This window comes from Mauremys mutica, chromosome 4 (genome assembly GCF_020497125.1).
Source record: "Mauremys mutica isolate MM-2020 ecotype Southern chromosome 4, ASM2049712v1, whole genome shotgun sequence".
Taxonomy (NCBI): domain Eukaryota; kingdom Metazoa; phylum Chordata; order Testudines; family Geoemydidae; genus Mauremys; species Mauremys mutica.
In genome coordinates, this window is record NC_059075.1 from 126,808,439 (window position 1) to 126,829,311 (window position 20,873).

The 20,873-nt window shown below is 43.1% G+C and overlaps 2 protein-coding genes across 4 annotated transcripts in view; one reads left to right on the forward strand and one right to left on the reverse strand.

Annotated features, from left to right (window-relative positions):
• Positions 1 to 5,643: 5,643 nt before the first annotated feature.
• Positions 5,644 to 9,368, reverse strand: LOC123368202 (jerky protein homolog-like). The gene is made up of 2 exons (XM_045012787.1): positions 9,072 to 9,368; positions 5,644 to 8,475 (listed from the first exon to the last, which is right to left on the reverse strand). The coding sequence occupies exon 2, from the start codon at positions 7,996 to 7,998 to the stop codon at positions 6,385 to 6,387; it is 1,614 nt and encodes a 537-aa protein (XP_044868722.1). The 5' UTR covers positions 7,999 to 8,475; positions 9,072 to 9,368; the 3' UTR covers positions 5,644 to 6,384.
• A 240-nt stretch (positions 9,369 to 9,608) lies between these two features.
• The window catches only part of PPP1R12B (protein phosphatase 1 regulatory subunit 12B), a 175,068-nt gene continuing 163,803 nt past the window's right edge, over positions 9,609 to 20,873 (forward strand). For all 3 annotated transcript variants that reach the window (XM_045014080.1, XM_045014082.1, XM_045014084.1), the window contains exon 1: positions 9,609 to 9,968. In XM_045014080.1, coding sequence (XP_044870015.1) covers positions 9,681 to 9,968 — 288 coding nt within the window. In that variant the 5' untranslated portion in view covers positions 9,609 to 9,680. The remainder of the gene's footprint in view (positions 9,969 to 20,873) is intronic.

Below are 20,873 nucleotides of genomic sequence, written 5' to 3' on the forward strand. Positions count from 1 at the left end.
AGAGGAAAGAACCCTGCTATAGGCACTTACCTTAACCCCCCCAGACAAAGTCCTGCTGGGAGCTGTGTTCTGATACTGTTCTTTAATAACAACAATTTTCTGGATCGTCATTATTTTATTGTACAACAAGGGGGTTTGGTTGGCATTGTTTTCTTTCCGATATCTAGGCTCCTGATCGTTCTTTGTATGTTTCATATTTTGCAATACAAGAGTCCTTGCATTAATACCCAGTTGTTTGTTTGAATGTAGTCTGAAATTATTAGCAATTTATTTTTAAAGATTCAAGCAATCAAGCCTTATCATCCTGGCAGCTCATAGAAAGTCAATTTCAAGCCTGCATACTCTGGTATTTTCATGAGAATGGAATAATCTGGGCCAGTGGTTTTCAAACTGTGGTCGGGAGGACCCCAAAGTGAGTGCAAGCCCATTTTAATGGGGTCACCAGGGCCAGCATTAGACTCGCCGGGACCCGGGACTGAAGCCGAAGCCTGAGTGCTCTGCCCGCCACCCAGGGTCACGTAGTAATTTTTGTTGTCAGAAGGGGGTCATGGTGCAATGAAGTTTGGGATCCGCTGATGGGCTGTTGTCTCTCTTGCACTAAAATCTGCTTGGTCCAAACTAGGAGAATGCTGGGGGCCAGACAAAGCTGTCTGATTTTGTGGATCAATCTATGCAAGCTCCAGTTCTGGTCCAGCTGTAACTTAGGCCTTGCCTAGACTTAGAGTTACACTGGTTTAACTAAGACGCTGATCCTGGAAACACATATATGCTACCATGCATAACTGAAGTCAATGGAACTACTCCTGGTAGTCGAGTTAAACGTGTTTGCAGGATCAGTGACTGTAATCTAATTTCATTAAACTGGTGCAAAAAGCAGAGTAGATGCTTAGTCTAATTTAAACATGATTTATATCTGTGACACTACAACCCATATTCTTCACAATGATCATGTGAGGTGTCACTGGAAAAGATATGATTTGCTGAATACATCCTATTTGTATGCACGTATCATTTTGGTATCTGAAGTTATGAATATTGACTAGAGATTTGCATTTCAAATGGGCTTACTTTGGAAAACAACCACAGCCAGCCTTTCAGGTACAACAATGAAGATACCAGACAGGGCTGATGGCCCATCAGCAAAGACAATGGACTATGGAATATCTCAACCTTCATGTGGGCATTTTGGCCGGCCCGTAAGCAATGGCTGCTATAACACTGCAAGGGCATGTGACCAGACCACATGTTTCCAGCCTCCATCTTGGGACATCAGTATTTGTCCACAAACCGGTCTGGGAACCAAGTTTTGAAACAAAGGGTTCCCACCATATGCTAAAGCTATACAAGGCAGGGGAGTGACATCTTCTGTTGTTCTTCACTCCCTACACAAGGAGACTCCTGGACACATCTGAGGAACAAAGACTGAACTGGGGGGGGGGGGGGGGGAAGGAGAGTGCTGGACCCAGCCTAAAGGGATTTTTTCATGTGTATGAAAAACCTGGGGATTCCAAGCTGTAAAAACAAGTGCAACTTGTATCTTAAGAATCTGCAGCCCACTTGTATCATCCATCAGGCTGAGAGACTGTTAAGTCAATTCCTATTTCTTTAGTATGTAAAGCTTAGTTTGCTTTTTCATTTATTTACTAGGTAATCTGCGTTGATCTGTTTGCTATCACTTATAATCACTTAAAATCTATATCTTTTGTAGTTAATAAATTTATGTTTTAATCTAAACCAATGAGTTTGAAGTGAAGTGCGTGGGAATCTTAGCTTGGAGGGGCTATTTCATTTCCTCTCCACATTGAGGAGGGGGCAAACTGGATAATAAAATTCATACTGGTTGAGTTTGGACCAGGGCAAGATGGTACGGCTCTGGGGTCCTAGGCTGGGAAGCTGGGGGTTATTTTGGCCGTAGCCTCCCTATTGCTGGTTCACATGCAGTGGCTGGTCAGAGAGCCTGCATGTAACTGCAGCTGGGTGTGTCCCTACCTGTGTGAATGCTGGTGGAAGTGTAGGACCGGGAGCGGCTCTGCAGCTAGGCACAGCAGCACAGTGAGAGAGGGAGCCCTCTGGCGGGTCAGAGGGCTCAGTGGTACCCGAGTTCCAGGTGGCACCTGGGAAGGAACCCGTCACACTAATGATCTAACTTAATTCAATAACAATTAATTTATGCTAAATTGAGATAATCATGATGTAAATAGAATTAAGAGAGTCTGCATTGTGATTTGAAGTAGTTTAATTAAATCAGTTTTAAATGAATTTAAAGTTAAACTGGTGCAAGTTTGAATCTAGACAGAATCTTGGAATACCCTAGAAGTTGCTCTAACTTATGGTAGCTGGTTATCCCCAAGAGCCAATACACCAACTGAGATGCATCCTCTCTTGCTCCCGACACACTCCATACACTGGCAGGGGGCAGTTGACACAGGACCTGCCTACGCCAGCTTTATAGAAGCTGAGAGTTGCCCCTGCCCACTGGTAATCCTCTCAATATGTCAGTTAAGGCCAGGTTCCACTCATTTGAATCAAATTTCTCAAAGAAGTTGGGTTGGAAAGAGAAAATCTGGCTCTTTGTATCAGAGCAGGTTGAAAAATCTGATTTATTTTCTGCAAATTTTTTTCAAAGGAAATGAACATTGTTTGTTTCTTTTAACATTTTCACTGAATTTTTCAGGATTTCAGAAAAAAACACACAAAACCCCAAACTGGAAGTATTTTGTCAAACAACAAAGATTAGGTTTTCAGTTTTTTTGGGTTTTTTTGGGCGGGGGTGGTGGTGGTGGTGGTGGCTCTCACCAAAACCTGAAAAACATTGACAAAAATGGAAACTATCTCATAAAAATGTCCATTTTGTTAAAAAGCCACGTTGTGGGAAAAATGTGGTTAATGACTTAATGTTCAACCGTCTCTACTTTATATGCTCAGGACACAATGTGACACACCTGGGATCAGGGGGATCTGAACTGTCCAGCATGGACAGGGCTGCTGGAATCACAGGAGGGATGTGTACACATAAGTGCAAAATTAAACATTCCCACTGTTGATTATTTATACAATTTGGACTCTGCTCTTGGCAGATATTTGAGTTTAACAATAACTTTCAGTTTTGGGGTGAAATCCACCTTTATCTAGAGGTCTAGGCATCACTTAAACACACTTTAGTCTAGTCTAATTTGCTACATGTTCTTATAACACACAGATCAGCATAGTATTAATAACACCCATAGGGTCTAACGTAGTCTGTGTTCTCTAGAGCCCTACGCTGAGTGCCAATCTGTACCCTTTGATATGAGTTAAAGTGAATTTAGTAATGCTGTATTACACCACCGTGGGTTCGCCTCTGGTTGCTAGTTTCAAACTCAACAGAGTGAAAGTCACCTCTGCTACTTGCTTCAGATTAGGAATCTCTAGGAACACATAAAGAACAAGGGTAATGACCACACAGACATTCACAAGTACAAGGTTTTCCAAGTTTTATTAAAGTTACAGTTAAAGTTATGATTACCTAAGCATAAAGATATTCTATGCACAAGTTACATATATAGCCATCCTCACATCCTTAACAATATTCTTAAGGTCTGATGGTTGCCTTGCCAACTGATCATCAGTAGAGGGATGGTTCCTGCTGGAGTTTCCCATAGGGAGCTCAATTTTCCTAATCTGGGCACCCTCTTTTTAAAGTGTGATTCTGACTATACATCATTAGCATTTACACACATAGTGAACCTTGTGGTTAGGGCATATGTTAGAAAAATGTGACTAACACGTATCTTGTAAGCAAACTATTACTGTTATTATTAATTTTTTGGCATATCACCCATTAGTACATCTTTTCCGTAATCTTGTGGCATAGGGTTATTCTTTGGTCACTTACTTATGTCAAGCATTTCTTAAGCCTAGCATGGCTAAGCTAAAATCTTACAAGCCTTAGCCTGTAGGCCTTGCGTTTCAGCCCTACTTACTTAGATACCTAATACATAATTATCCCTCCTAACTACTGATCAATCTTGTACTTTTATAATCCTACAACACAACTCTATTGAACATACAATGATTATATATGACATAACATGTTAGTTAATCATAATATCACACAATAAATGTAGCCAATGATTTTAGTTTATTGTTCAAGACTTAGAAGCTAGCTGGGAGACTGTAAAAAATGATACACCTCTACCTCGATACAACGCGACCCGATATAACATGAATTAGGATATAATGCGGTAAAACAGTGCTCCGGAGGGGCGGGGCTGCGCACTCTGGTGGATCAAAGCAAGTTTGATAAAACGAGGTTTCACCTATAACACGGTAAGATTTTTTGGCTCCCGAGGACAGCGTTGTATTGAGGTAGAGGTGTATTAATATACAAGTATCACTTTTCACAGCAGCAGACTTACTAGCTAGCAAGTCTAAAAAAAAAAAAAAGCAACCACAAAAGCAAAAGAAACAACAACAAAAAAGACAAGAACATGCAAACATCTTATTTGTGTTTCTATTCCAGTAAAGAATAGACACAACTGTCCATTATTTTTATTATTAAGTCTGCAAAAAAAAAACCCTATATAAATAAATTACAATTATTCAGATGTGTATATGTGCATATTTATTTGTTTTTCCTAAAGTTAATTAAGTATTTTAGGAAAAATTATCAGAGCAACCACCAGCAAGAGTTGGTGGCTGCACTCTGAGGCCACCAAAAAAACTGTTGTGAGAACCCCTGGACTAGCTGATCACAATGGCCCTTTTTGGGATTGGAATCTATGACTTTCCAGGCTGGGCAGCTCCCTGTGTACACTGTGAATTCCCCAAAAAACTCAGATCGCCTAAGCAGGTCCGCTTTACTTTTTTCCTCAAAGCACAGTGTCAAAGGTTGGGTCCAGAGGTGAGAAGTTGCCTTCACCTTTTCCCAAATATTTCCAACGAATCCCACTTAAATTTGTTTGTCTAGGACATTGTTTCAAAGAGTCCTTTGAAGTTCACAACATTTCCTAGGGTAAATGTTTAGCCATGTTTCCTCCCTAGAGATGTTCTATACAATCCCACAATTATACATACACATTTGCATTTTTTATATAATGAACTCCTAAGATACTGAACATTAATTCAATAAGGTTTAACTTCATTCAATAAGGTTGGACCAGGATATTTAAGGAAATTGCCATTATCTGTCACACTGACAGCCAAAGTCCTTTTTGAAAAACATAATTAATGCAGAATTACAGAGATTTTTGGAAACAGAGATAAATAAAAACAACTAAGATGCAACAGATGTGGGAACCACTGACAACCAGGAGAAAGAATTTTAATAAAACATGATTTAAAACCATGGTCTCCCTCCTACATCAAAGTCAGCCTGCATAAGGCCTGAAACTGGAAACACTTAACACCAAGCATAATGCTTATTACCATGAGTAGTTAGTTCTATTGTTCAGCAAGAGTTTGATCCTGCACACTAGACTGAAGTCAATGGGCCTACCCCTATGTTTAAAGTTAAGGATGTGCTTAAGCTACACTTGCAGCTGCACAGCGCTCCCGCGGCAGCGCTTTGAAGTTCGAGTGTGGTCGCGGTGCCAGCGCTGGGAGAGAGATTAGCTTACAGCGCTGGGAGCCGCGCTCCCAGTGCCGGGGCACTGTTTACACTGGCGCTTTAAAGCACTGTAACTTGCTGCACTCAGGGGGGTGTTTTTTCACACCCCTGAGCGAGAAAGTTGCAGCGCTGTAATGCGCCAGTGTAGCCAAGGCCTAAGTGTTTTGCTGGATCAGGGCAGAATGCTAAGCATCTGGTAGGCTCACATCCCCATAGGCTCTGCAAAGTGATTGTTGGGCAAACAGATATGTAACAGGGAAGTTAAGTGCCAATTCTGGCCACCAGAGGGCGCTCATAATGTACAATACAGTAGAACCTCAGAGTTGCAAACACCTTCGGAATGGAGGTTCTTCCTAACTCTGAAATATTCGTAACTCTGAACAAAAGGTTATGGTTGTTCTTTCAAAAGTTTACAACTGAACATTGACTTAATACAGCTTTGAAACTTTACTGTGCAGAAGAAAAATGCTGCTTTTAACCATCGTAATTTAAATGAAACAAGCACAGAAACAGTTTCCTTACCTTGTCAAACTGTTTTTTTAAACTTTCCTTTTTTTTAGTAGTTTACGTTTAACACGGTACTATATTTCAATTTTAAGTAATTTCTCTTGCTTCTTTTTTAGTGTTAGTTATCCATGAAATAAAAAAGCCAACATAAAGGCCCACCAATTCCAATGTCCATTCAAATAGCACTAAAAAAAATGGTGCAGCAAAACGTACCGACAATAGTCTTTATAATGACAATTAAAAGAAAAAGTATCCAAACTTAATTTTCCTGCTTAACTTTACAGCATAAACTATGTAGACTTGAAAAAATCTTTAATCGTACTTTGCTTGAGGTTGCTAACAAGCTTTTTTGCTGCCAAGGTGCGTAGCTTGTGAAGCATCATTAGGTTAATTGGTGTGGCTTCAGGCTGTTGTTCAAGCCATTGAAGACAGGCAGTGAAGCACTCTTCTGCTTGCATGTGTGGGATCTTCTTGGTGTTCTCCCCCTCCTTGTCGCTGTCACTGTCCGGTTGTGCTGTTTCTCGTACCAATTCAATTATCTCATGGTCACTAAGAATAGGGTGTCCATTCTCATGTTTATCTGCATTTAGCCATTCCTCTTGTTCCTCCATGGTGATATCCAAAAGCTGTCGCTCTTCAGAAAAATCTAGTTGATTTATTTCCATCTGCTCATTGTTTTCCAAATTATCTGGTTCAGTGTTATCAATACACTGCCAAAGTGTATTCCATGAGCGTCTCAAAGACTCAGAGGTAATCTCACTCCAGGATTCGGCACACATGTAGACAGCATCTTTGATTGTCAGCTGTTTACAAAAATCTGTGTAAGATTCAAATTGCATTGATCCCAGTAATAATCGCTGTAAGAGGTTTCGCTTGTATCGACATTTCATGTTTTCCAGAATGCTTCGGTCCATTGGCTGAATGAGGCTGGTGACATTTCGTGGCAAAAACAAACAACGAATGCTTCCATCTTCCGTCAATAGATTTTCAATGGCAGGGTGAGATGGAGCATTGTCCATCAGTAGCACAGCTCGGATAGGTAACGATTTTGAGGTAAGGTAGTCTTTCACGAGTGGAACAAAGTGTTTAAAAAACCAGTCAGAGAAAATGCCTTTATCCATCCAAGCACAGCGCTGGCTGTAGTAATGGACAGGTATAGCTGACATAGTGACGTTTGCAAAGCAGCGAGGTTTCGCCTTTTTATGAATGAACACCAATGGGAGACGGAAATCCCCGCTTGCGTTAGCAGTAGCCATCAGCGTGACCCGATCTTTACTGGATTTGAAATTCTTCCCCTGTTTTTCTGAATTGTCTGCCAGAGTCTCGTTTGGAAGCAGGCGCCAATACAAGCCCGTCTCGTCACAGTTAAACACTTGGTCCCGGGTGAGTTCGTGCTGTTCAATAAATGATTTGAAAATGTTTTTAAATACACCAGCAGCATTCCAGTCACTTGTTAGAAACTCTTCTTGCATCCTCAACTGCCGTATTCCATGCCGATTTTTGAACCGACAAAGCCACCCTGTGCTTGCTTTAAAATGGTTCTCACCTTTGTCTGGATACATTTCTCGGTAGAGTATCTTTGCCTTCTCTGTAACCATGACACCACTTATAGGAGTGCCTTTTGATCTCTCTTGTGCAAACCACAGATGCATTGCCTTATCAAAAGCATCATCAGCAGCCTTGCGTACAATACACCTGCTTTTTACTGTCCCGTTGTCTTTGGCTTCTTTTGCAAATTGCTTTATTTTTTCCTGGCTTTTCCGAATATCGGTGATGGTTGATTTCCCGATACCATATTCTGCTGCTATGTTGCTGAGGCTAACACCACTGTCGAGTTTTTTTAATATTTCTAGTTTTGTGTCAATTGAAAGCGTGACACGTTTGCGCTTCCTACTGCTTGCCATTTTGCTTAGTCACACAGTATTTGCTTGTTTCCCCCCTCTGGTGCTGCCTGATTGCGTAATTCCGGTTCCAAATGAGGTGTGTGGACCAGTTGACCAATTAGTTTGTAACTCTGGTGTTCGTGTCGGCGAGGTTCTATTTTATATGTAACAGAAACATACTGAAACTATCGAATAAAATGTAGTCACGGACTCCTAATGGAAAACTGAAAAATATTCTGTTTTGAAACAATTCAGCTCTGATCTAATATGTTCTGTTTTCCTTTTTCCCCGTCTCTACTTGTTGTTGTTTATGAAGATAGGAACTTTGTTACTTAAAAATTAATCTGCTGCTCCTTCTTTCTCAGTTTGTAACCTTAAAAATATTCCCACTACAAACAGATGTGATGTATCAAAGGGAGTGTACTGAATTCAGAATAAGGCGCATGAATGGGTTAATTTCTAAACAATGAAGTTCTTCCTTTCAATCAAATGTTCCTACTGATCAAACAGAAGACAAAAAGAAAGAACATGTTATATTAAGTTATTACAATTCATTATTATTATTGAGTAATTAAAAAACACACTTATGAGGAGGCAGGGGAAAGTTTGTATGTGTGCCTTTAGGCCCTGATCCTGCAAACAGTTATACATTATCCATTGGTTTCAATGGGACCACTCATGTAAAGTCAGGCAAGCATTTGCAGTTTGGCATCAACACTTCCGGCCTTTTGAATGCTTTAGGCCCTAATCCTACAAATTTCAGTGGGCCCAGTAATGTGCTTAAAGTGCCATCTGGGTGGATGTGTTTGCAGGCTCAAGGCCTAACTGGGCAACCTTAACATATGTTGTTTTTTACATACATTTTACAATCTATTTCTTTGAATCACACTTAGAAAATCCACAATTGGGGACTGTTTCGGCAAGACACCCCCAAGAGGCAAAATACGATGCCACGCTGTAACAGACGCCTAGGGCTGCTAACATTGTATTGCAAAAATAGGGGGCAGTTTTCTTAGCACCCCTGCCCTACCCCTCCTCCAGGGGTATTATATTCACTGTCATCATCATTCGTAGCAATAATACGCAGTACTCACCTGCATTTACAAGGTATTTCTTGCTGCTTTTTGCAGCACGCGGCAACTCCTGATCTTGCTGTACAGAGATGCAGAGACAAGGGACGACCCTTGTCATGAGGGGCTGCTGGCCAGCCTAAAGCCCCATGTTTGAAACAGCCTCAGCTTTGCATGCCTGGGAGCTGGGGGACGTGATTGACTAGATAGCCCCTGCCTGGCTGGGGGTCATGAATTCCTGCGGGGGAGGGGGGCTGGATTCAAGTGGGACTGCAGGGTAAGACGGAAGCGCTGCGTCTACCCAGCCCGCAAGAAAGGGGAAGCGCTTCCACTTTCGGAGGCTGCAGCCTCGCGGCCCTGTCCGCATGGAATTCTGGGAGTTGTAGTCCGAAGGGGGCTGTGCGCGAGCGGGCGGAAAGGACGGGCGCGGCTCCTGGGCGCGGAGGCGTCTGGGAGTTGTAGTCCGCGCAGGGCCGGCGGCTGGAGGGCCTGGGGGAACTACGTGTCCCATGGTGCTTCTGGGCGGCGGCGCCTGCGCGGTGCGGCCGAGGAGTAGTAAACATGGCGGCGGGGGCGCTGCGCTCTCCTCCGGGGTGAAGCTCGCTGCGGTCCCTGCTCCTCAGTGCGGCGGCGATGTCGGAGCCGGGGCACCTGGGGGTGAAGCGGGCCGAGTCGGCGCGGCTGCGGCGGGCCGAGCAGCTGCGGCGCTGGAAGGGCTCGCTGACCGAGCTGGAGCCGGTGGCGCCGGTGGGCGCCCGGGGCCGGCACCGCGGCGGGGGGGCCCCCCGCGTCCGCTTCGAAGAGGGCGCCGTGTTCCTGGCCGCCTGCTCCAGCGGGGACGCCGAGGAGGTGAAGCGCCTGCTGGCCCGCGGCGCCCGCATCAACACGGCCAACGTGGACGGGCTGACAGCGCTGCACCAGGTACCGGGACCGGACCCCCCTCCCCGCGCCCGGACACTCTCCCCGCGCCCGGTCCTGACCCCCTCCCCCCCGGCCCGGTCCGCCTCCCCGCGCCCCGTCCTGACACCTGCGCCCCCGGCCCGGACACCGGTCCGGACTGCCTCCTGGGACCCGACCCCCCGCGCCCGATCCCCCATGAAACTGACACCCTGGCAACGGACCCCCATTCCCCGGTGGAGCCTCTGTCCGGGACCCCCATGGGACTGACATTAGCGAGACCATCTCTCCCTGGGCTGTCACTCCACCCCTCCCGGGGGGGGGGGGAGGCTGGGACCCCTCGGATCTCTCCTGGGACTGGCACTTCCAGGGGGCCTTCCCTCTGCACCCTCACCCCTTGAATGATTCTTCCTCTGGGATTGGAACCCCCAGGGGACTTTCTTTTCCAGACCGTTTTGGACTTACCCCATGGGGCCACCCCACACTGATCTCCCCACCTATCCCCAGGATTGTCATCTCCTTCCCCGGTAGGTGGTCTGTTCCACTCCCCAGGGGCCAGGACTTCTTGGGCTTGATACCCACTTTCGTGTGGCTGACTCCTGGGGGATAGGCTGGTTATGCCCTGGTGTCTGAGAGGTAACTTCCTGACAAAGGCAGGGTAATTGCTACCTCCAAATCTCACAGACAGGGCTGTGAAGAACCAAGTACCTATGTCAAGTACCAGCTATGGAGGTGGGAGGTAGTAAGGGTCAAGAGGTGCTGTCCCATCACCTTCCTGTGGTGGACACCTTCAACAGGTAATACACCTGGTAGCTCTTCTCCAGGTAATTGTATCTAAGGACCCGTCATCCCCTGAAACAAAATCTGCCCCATCAACTTCCCATGTCAAGTAATCTTTGCTGCGCTACACAATGTAATAACCTTTCTCCAGGCTGTTGACCAGACTAAGATAATCCTCTTCTTCTCTTTCCCCCCACCTGGCCCCTTACAGTCCCACTCTGGAATAACTACTGATCACTGCGCAGCGCTATGTACAAAGAATCCTCGTCGCTCATCAAATTTCATTCTCCCCCAATTTAATGTTCTCCTTGCAGCAGGTTACACCCCTACCATGCCACTATTCACTCTCCATACCTTATGCTACATTGCCTTCCCTCCCCTAATAACAGCCACATGGGTTTTCTTTCCACCAGTAACAAATAATACTCCCTCCCCAAGAACCCAGGAGGAGAAGAAAATAAGACTGTAGAGACTTGGCTCAGTCCACTGTCTTTTCCTCTTGGGTCGGGGGGAGGGAATCACTGAGGAGAAAGAAAACAAAGCTTTCAAATATCTTGTCAGTTTCTTGCAGGAGAGGGCAAGATCAGATTGGCCATTGTTATCTGCAATGCCTATATCTGGTCTTAAGATGTTTAGGAACAAAGTGAAATAAACAAGGCTTTGGTGTGAGAGAGGTCCATTTTGCATATCTGTCTCTGTCAGTACCTACAGAAGGGACCCTGTAGCATCTAGTGCAATAACATACTATCTGCTCTGGCTATTTTAAAAATCAGGCAGTTTGATTATTGAAAAATCTCACAAGGAAATGGAGCGGCTAAATGAGCCAAATAGAGTGCTGGGCTGACTGTCCAATGTTGCAGCAGAGAGAGAAATTGACAACTCTGATTTCTTGAAACTTTATATGTAGAAACTATTTCAGCTCTAGGACTGTGTTTTTCATGTCTAGAAATAACTACTGTACTTGGAAAACTTGGGGGTTGCCATTTTTGCAAGGTCAAAATGGTCTCTTGTCTGCCTCCTCGTATCTACCATGTGGGAGTTGCCCTGATACTTTTGACTTCCAAAAATTTTTTTTTCTTGGCAACCTTTGCAGAGACCACAAGGTGCCAGAGTCTCAGATAAGCAACATGGATTCTATTAATATAAATCCAAATGTACTGCAAACTACGCAAAAGTAACCTTAGAGGCTAGCCTTAAAATGTCAAAATCTTGGAAATTCAGAATCAAGCCCAATTCATCCCTTAGCTTACGCTGTGCCTATGTAATGCAATGTGTTACATGATACAGTGTATTAATGTCAGATCTGTGGTACCCTGGTACAACAGTGAGGCAGCTATATGTTTAAAATGACTGGCAAGGAGCTTAGCAGAGCATCTGAAATTACAGCTGGTTGCTTTTGTCAGTGAAGTCAGGTTTATTTTAAATTGTATTTAAAAGTTCTTGTTTCTTGCTCTGGCTGAGACCTTGTAGACTAACTATCATTGCATTAGATTTTTGTGGTCAAGTGATAAGACCTTGAAATTATGGTTTTATAAAAAATATGCTGATTATGGTGGCACAAAAAAGAAACAGTAGTTGAGTCGTATAGTAGCTCCTGTCTTGGTTTGGTTAGTATTGTGAACTGAAATACATGGGACACCTAGCAACTCTGTTCAAGGAATGTGACCGTTTCTGATCTTGATGTAGGCTGTGGTCTGCATTCATATTTCCTCATGACCAAAGGTGACGTGGTTTGACATATCCTTATTTGCCCATCTCTTCCTCTGGGCCAGTCTGATTGCTTGAGTTTACAGGTATTAAAGGAGTTTTTTAGCTATGGTATTGTGCAAAACACCAATAGAAAATGTAGTGAAAAGCCATAATTCACATTTTTCTGATATAGTGTTATTTAATAAGTTGTACCTCATAAGCTATATAACATTTTACTTCTACTTTAATTATCTTGGTGGTAATAATGGATAATCCCATGGACTCTAGCAACAACCATAATGTAAGTAGTTATTGAAGAGTTTAGGGTGTAAAAAGTATTTGATAGAGGAAAATTGAATTAGTGGTGGATGTAGCATGGTAAAGTTAGAAGGAGAGGTTTTCTTGGAGTCCAAGATGGAATTGTTGCCACAGTTCGAGGAAATTATTATATCACCTTGCTGACGCTTGCAATGCAGACCTCCAAAAAAAGCTTGTAATTAAGCATATCGCTACTTGTCCGAGTTTTCAGACATTGATGATAAATTCTTTCTACCATGAGATCAGATTTATTGAATGAGGGACCAGCGATCAGCAGACAGCACCCAAACTTCAATTTGCATATGGAAAGGTTTCTATCTTAGTCACTAACAAAGTGTTGGATAACACAGTGAAGAATAACATTTAGTAAAACCTTGATATTGTAAACTTAACTCATCCATAAGAGTAGTTCTTAGACATGTGAGTAGTCAAAGTGAAGCAAATGAGACTACACAAGTGTGAGGCTTAATTGTATGAGTAAAGATTTGCAGGAAGGGAGGTGATATTTTGGTTGCTAATAAACTTTGCACTAGTTTCCCCCTCCTGTGTTAGAGTGTTGCAGTTTTTCACCATGATGCCAGACTAAACATTCTTGTATATACCGGTATTATGAATTCATGGATTGCTGTTTATATACGATAAAGTTGATGCTGACTGATGTAAAACATGTTGCACCTGACAAATTTATATCAAATGATAATGCATGTGTAACTGTAATATATCTGAAAATTTGAGTGATGGTGTTTTGGTATTGAGTGTATGGGTCACAGGATGTTTTCTTTCCTATTTGGAAGATGACACTCTGGATAGTGTGAAGCCATCCCTCAAAGCCAAAGTAAGTTGAAGGCCCTTACAAACAGCTAGTGGTTTGACAAAAGCTGCAACAAATAGAATATAATACAGTCTGAATATTTCTGTAATACGGTTATTTTTATTGGCATTAAAAAATATTTTGGGGAGAGATTTAGGGCAGACGGTATAGGGTGAATGATGTGCACATACAATTGTAAAACCAAATGGCTCCGTAAAGAGGACAGGGGTTCTGTTAATTGGAACAAGTCTGCTTTGTTGCTGGGGTGGTTGGTAGGAAATGTTTTCTTTTCCATTAAAGCAAGTACGTTTAGGCAAACTAGGTGCTTGTGTTCAAGGAGTTAAAATGAGACTTTCGGTACAAGTAGAGGTTTGTCTAGCTCAGCAGTTCTCAAACTTTAGTAACCTGAAGACCCCCCATTTTGTTTTAAAATTTTTCTCAGCGCTCTAAGCCGGCTTCTGATTTTTCCCTGGGGTGCTCAACTCTTGCACAGCCCCAGGCCCCACCCCGTCTCCACCCCTTGCCCCAAGGCCCCACCTTGTCCTGCCCCTACTCAACCCCTGCCCCTCTTTCCCGCCTCTTTCCTCCCCCCGAGCGTGCCCCATCCCTTCTCCTCCCCCTCCCTCCCAGCGCATCCTGTACACTGCTGAACAGCTGTTCTGCGGTGTGCAGGAGGCACTGGGAGGGAGGGGAGGAGTTGCAGTAGGGTCAGTGGCCTCGGACATGACTCACGGACCCCTAGGGGTTTGTGGACTCCAGTTTGAGAACCGCTGGTAGCTCATTGGTTTACGCAAGTTAAGAATTTGAGTTTCAACTTCCTGCTATTTCATTCTTGCGTGATTTTACATCTTCATATATAAAATGTCACACAAAATAATATTGGTTTAGTTTCACTGGAAGCACTCAGTGGCTTCACACATTTTATTGCTTTCATACAGGGTAAATTTGAAGCATCTTGCACTTTTCCATTTGGATAGCCATAGCTATTGGTCTCTTCTTCCATAAATGTTTCACCCAGTTTTGCTAAGAAAAAATATATATGTACTTCGGGAGACCTACTCTTTGCTATATAACTGTGAAATTGTATTTTGAAAATGACCTTTGAAATTACAAGTGGCATTACAAAGCCTCCAGCTGGCGGTGGCCATCTTTCTGAGAAGTGTCATGTGTGGTATGTGAACCTGATCTGATCTCAGATATGTTTGGTGTAACTCAAAGTAGACTTCAATTGAAGTTGTGCACTTAGTCCAGTGACCGTAAAACTGTTTCTGGGTTAACATCAGCCAAACTCACCATGTAAACCTTCAGTAGCTTTACATGTGTTCAATATAAAAATTCTTGCTTTGATTGTTTTTAGTATTTTTAAGCAGGATGGAAAGTAGTTTAGTATCTCTGATATAATGTGTGGAAACAGCTGGTGTCATTAACTTACTCATCAGTAAAGCCTCCATTTCAGCTGGAGAATTAGAAATACCAATTTCAGTTAGACTTTATTTTCAAATAGTTTAGGCATGCTTTGAAGCAGGACGCAAAACTGTTCGTGGTGGGTGGGAGGCGGGACTCAGCAATCAATTTCTGCAAAACTTTAAACTTTCTTTAAAAAACAATGTTTCTAGTTCTCCTTGTTGTGAAGACAACTTTCTGACCATTGCATGGTTTTGGGTCTTGTAGGCACCTCCAGTGCCTGTGCTGATCATCTTCAGAACTTGGCCAAGCAGCAGCAGAGTGAAATTAAGACTTGTAGCACTTTCATTGCTGCCATTCGGAACCCTGAGGGCATTAGTGGAACTAAAGTTTTGGGCCGTCTTTATGCTATAGCTGTTTAGGAGAACTCTGAGCAGCAGCAGGCACTAGAGCTATTCATGAAGGGAGTGCAGTTCAAAGGGGAGCCCAAAAATTCGAGATGAAGGGAAAGGTAGTGTAATGAAGACACCTCCCCATTCTCACAGCAGCCAGGAGGGGCTCTCAGGAGGAGGTATGTATGAAGTAATGAAGGGTATATTTGACTAAGTATTCAGACATCACATTTGCATGTTCTGCTTTGGCCTCTATATCTTTAAATTTAGTTTTGCCTATACATCCAGCTTAATATCATTTAGGTATCACTGAAACATACTCAATTCCTACAAGTCAGAGGACTGGTTTGCTAGTCAAGGTGAAACATACCTGTGCCATCACACCTCCACAAAGCCACTTCTCGAAGCTGTGCTTCCAGCAATTTAAATTAAACAGTGCTGTACTGGTTGTACTCTACTTTATAACATTGTTCATCAAATTTCTATTTGATAAATTGTTAAAAATATAACTTAGTACTAGAGCTGGTTGAATAGTAGGAAAGAAATGTCTTCTTTGATATCTTTTACTGTTGTTCGTCAAACAATATATTCTCCAACTACTGTTTGAGCAGCTGTGGGTGTAGCTGAATACCCCAGAGATGTATTGATCAGACAAATTAATTGGACAAGGACTGATGAAATGTGAAGAATAATCACTGAATACTTTGTGACCAGCCCAATTCACTCAATTTCTCTTGCTTTTGGAAAACTTTTTTTCCTTTCTGCATTCACTCCACATCTTTTCTTTGCTGTATTAAATCATGATCAGGCTTTTTTTTTTTTTAAAGAGCTGTCCTCAGTCCCTTACACCTGCCTCCATACAGCATTACTGCTACTGCTCAAAGCTTTCTGAAGCATCAATAGACTTAAAGGGCCAGAGTCTTGTCAGTAGAACCCTGTAAATCCACGGATGTCTGCTTTATATCTGCAGATATCTGCATCCAGATATCCATGTGCCCACAAGTAGGCTTGGAAATTGTGCCTGGCACTGAATAACCTGAGGACTAAAATTAACCACATACTGAAACCAAACTGGGAACTACCTGTCCAGGACAGTGTCCAGTGAGAAGCCAACACCCTTTCTCCCCCATCTATTAGGGAATTCCTACCAGGATGCTTTTCTTGGCCCTTCATCAGGGGCAGCATATTTTATATCCTTCTCTAGGCTAGTAGGTGTTACATTTTGAAGCCAGCCCTCATACCTCTTATTCAGCTGCTAGAAGGTAGAGGGGAGGAGACATCCTTTGTAGTCCCAATACCCCCCACTCTGTTGCACCCCCAGTTTACTTGCTGGGAGGAAGATGGGCAGGGGTATCTCTAGTCCTTCTCCAGCATACTGACACCAGTATTGGGGGAGGTCCATCTATGCTACTTCCTTTTCCAGCCTCCATTCAGCCCTCAGTAGGGCTGCTCAGAGCTTTCCCAAGCAAGAACAAAGTGAAATTGATGAGATTTTTTGTTGTCAGTTTCACTGCTGTCCCCAGCTTTCTCAGTAGCAGCTCTGAAAACTGACAAGTAGATCCCTGTGCGGATACAAAATTTGTATCCATGTCGGATCTGCATGTGGATATCTGGATGCAGATATCTGCAGATATAAAGCAGACATCAGTGGATTTACAGGGTTCTACTGACAAGACTCTGGCCCTTTAAGTCTATTGATGCTTCAGAAAGCTTTGAGCAGTAGCAGTAATGCTGTCTGCAGATTTCAGAAGAGGAGCACTGTGTTTGTTTACACTCAAATGATGCTTGGAAATTTACTTTCACCACTATAAATTATTATTTTTTTAAAATGAAAGCTTCGTTTCTACAGGAAGCATTCTTTTTGCCTGTGGCAAATAAACCTTTAAAGTGCTGGGTGGGTGTAACAATACTGTGCCCTAATATGAAGACACATTGAAGGCCTTATGACCAACCTGCGTAAATACTGCTCCTTATGCCAGCAGGTGATATAGGAATCTTGCATAAAAACGTGTTGTGTGGTGCTTCTCACATTGAATACCTGGAATGCTCTGCCGATTTACAGCTATGTCATAGCACATCTGAAGCCTGAGCTGTAGGAACCAGTTGAAAGGTTAGGGATATTTGAATGCAGAGTTCTGTTGCTGTTAAAGCCTGAATGAGATTACAATACATTCTATAACATGAAATAGGCAGAAGTGTCTGTGGTAAACTTCCAAGACTAGGGTTCAGTTTATATTTTTGAAGGGTAATGAAGAGGGCTAGGGACTCTTTTGAAAGTGCCGATTAGATGGAGTGTGGCTCGTACGGCACTCACCGCAGTTCTCACAGAGGCCATAACACATCAAGATCATCACTAACCACTAAAAAATGTAGCACTTCAACTTGATAAAAATAGTCCCATGATTTAGCTCTCCATTGAGGATTAGTGCATGCAGCAGGTCTGAAAAGCTGGTGTGGTAGAAGTATGTATATTAGAACAATCGTCAAAAAGTGTAACACCACGCAAATGAGTTTTTTTTGTTTTGTTTTTTTTTAATTACAGACTTTACAAGATAATTCTCTTCTGGGCTAGGGGTGAGAGGGCGGAGTTACACATGCTATAACTTATGCGGGGAAAAAAGCCTTTTTCAGAGGACTGGGGTAGGGTGTAACTCAAAACAGAAATGGAGGACCCTTTCAGGAATATTTTGTTGTTTTTCTCAAGAACAAAATCCTCCATGCAATGAATGAGGCTGCTTGGCCTAGTGGTGATGATACAGCTTTAACATGCTGAAGGAGCCAGTTCTGATTCCAGGGATCTGGGTTTGGAGTTAATTTCAAATGTTCCCCGAGGGTAGACGCAGCAGGGGTACGCTAGGAGGTGCACTCTTGCAATCTCCCTCCCTGGACTGCAAATTCACAGGAACCTGTATGAACTTGACAAATCCCAGAGCCATTGTTGTGGGACTCATTCTGTACCTTCAGCTTGAACCGGTGTATAGATAACCTGTCTAGTGGTAGCTCTGTGCAGACCCAGAGGGGGGCATTTGTAGGCTCTTAACTGATAACTAAAAAGCCTTGAAAATGGAGGGGAAGGGAGATTGCCCTGCCCCAAATCATCCCTGCTCCTACAACCATCAGTGTTTTTCAGAGCTTGGAGGTTTCCTAGGACACTTACTTTTACCCCTCAGTATCCTGTAGAGGTTATGGATGCCTCAGTGTTCCTTCCTCCCTCTTTCTGTGCAACTCCTGAGAAGCACAGAAGGGCAGAATAGGAAGTCTGCTAATGCGCATCCGCTGGTGTGAAGTAGCAGCACTCCTTGTGTGTAGTGGTTGCAGGGTTCTCCACTGCATGCCGATAGGCAAGTTGCTGTGGAAGGTGCTGGTTTTGTTGTGCTCCTGAGTTCATTGGACTGTGCTGAGCTTGGAGCACCTCTGGCTAGGCATCTTGTTTTCCTCTGTCAAGAGGGGGAAGGGGTAGCTTAGTGGTTTGAGCATTGGCCTGCTAAACCCAGGGTTGTGAGTTCAATCCTCAAGGGGGCCACCTAGGGATCTGGGGCAAAAATCAGTGCTTGGTCCTGCTAGTGAAGGCAGGAGGCTGGACTCAATGACCTTTCAAGATCCCTTCCAGTTCTAGGAGATGGGTATATCTCCAATTATGAAGAGCTTTTAAATGATAGAAATCACAACTCCAGTGTTCAAAACTTTGGCATTTGATCTTATGTTTTGTAATGTATGCAAGATTTACGAATGGATACTAATTGTGTTCTTTAGAGGGGAAAATCTTGTGCAGGGGCCTCTGGTTAGATTTAAATCCACTTCAAGTTTCAGGTGTTAAAACAGATGTTTGTAAGTTAAGTTCTGAAATATTTTACACCCAGCCCTAAAAATTCAAGAGTCATTTCAACTCCTTGGTCACAGAGTGGACTTATTTGAAACTATGTAGAAAACTAAATCTTTACCCTAAAAGCAAATGGTGTAACTTTGGTCTTGGTACTCACATTGTTTTCACTCCTAACAAAGGGATTTAAATCCTGCTGTAACTGGAAAAATGGAACCTCACCCCTAACTTTGAGTTTCGCTCCCAACATTTCCACAATACAATAAGCTGACCTTGCAGAGGGACACTAGAGCAACATCGGCTTTGCTTTTCCAGCATTCAGCCTTAGTCGTAAATCTTTGTGAAATGTACAGAATGTGGAATGACCACCTGCCATTAGCCTTTTCTGTGTCATTGCCTTTTCAGGCTAAAACTAAACCTGGCCCCACTCTGATACTTTGAGCTGCAAAGTTGATCTGACATTGCAATCACTCAGCATCCATTTCCAGACTCTGTCTGAAGCTGCCTCCTATTTATAATTTGTCGTTCGCTGCTGCCTTCCAGGCTGTTAGTGTTGCTTCTCTGCAAAGTTCAGTTTGGTCTGGAAAGGGGTGACTTCAAAACTCTAAGGTCTGGGCTAAATACCATCGTACAGTTGAACAATCGGTGATTTGAAAACTGCCTTAGTTAAACTGGTGTAACTTTGTGTGTGGGCACTCTGGTGGTTTACATCTGTGTAGTTTGTGTCATACAAGCGCAAGCTAAACTGATATAAATCAAGTTTAAACTAGCGGCGTGCCCCCCTCCACAAGGTTTCACAAGTGTAACTAAAATGATTTAAAATTAAACTGATGCAACCCCTGTGTGTAAACAAGTTTAAGAATCTTAGACATAATAAAAGGTATTTCTCACCTTGCCTGGTCAAGATTAGAATGTATGCAAGGGTTGGTTAGTCTGTCCCAATCAGAGGTTGTGGGGGATTTCGTCATGTGTTCACTGTCCATATAGCCAATAATAGGTGCACTCAATTGTCTGACATTTAAATTAATGTCTGTGTAGGAGCAGGTATGTTGACTAGGAGTTTGGATTTTCTCCTTTGGTGGAATATCGTGTAGTTGAGAGTGAACTTGGCCCTTCCAGTCAATTTTGTGCTATCTTAAGTCTTCCTTGGGGCTTGTTTAAGCAAGCTGTACTATTAAGCTGTGTCAGTATCGTTAAAGCAAAACAAGCCCCACTGTGGATGCATACCACATCCTTGGGGAGACGATGTAGCTGCATTAAGGCTCCCAGCATCCCAAGCTGCAGATGTGCAGCTATTCTTCTACTTAACCACTGAGCTAGCTTTTAGAGGGGTCTGTGAATCCAGCATCATGAACTAGCTCTATAGGAGGAGGGGCTCATCTTCATACCCAACATCAAATTAGCCCCGCAATATGTTTAAAATAATGATACTTAGCACTGTACATCTCAAAGCCCCTCCAAGCCGGTTACAAACCAAGAATCTAGTGCATGCAAAACATGTCCAGGATTTGAAATCCAGAAAAAAAATTGACAATTGAAGAAATATTACCCCTGATCATTTTGTTCAGGGCTCAGGAATAAATGATTTGATTTGTCTGATCAGCAACATTCTGTCATCATCTTCCTCCTTTGTAGACCTCGCATTTTAGCAGATTGATGGAATTTTCCAGAGCAATACGATGCAGTGTAGGAAGTAATATGTATAAATAACACTT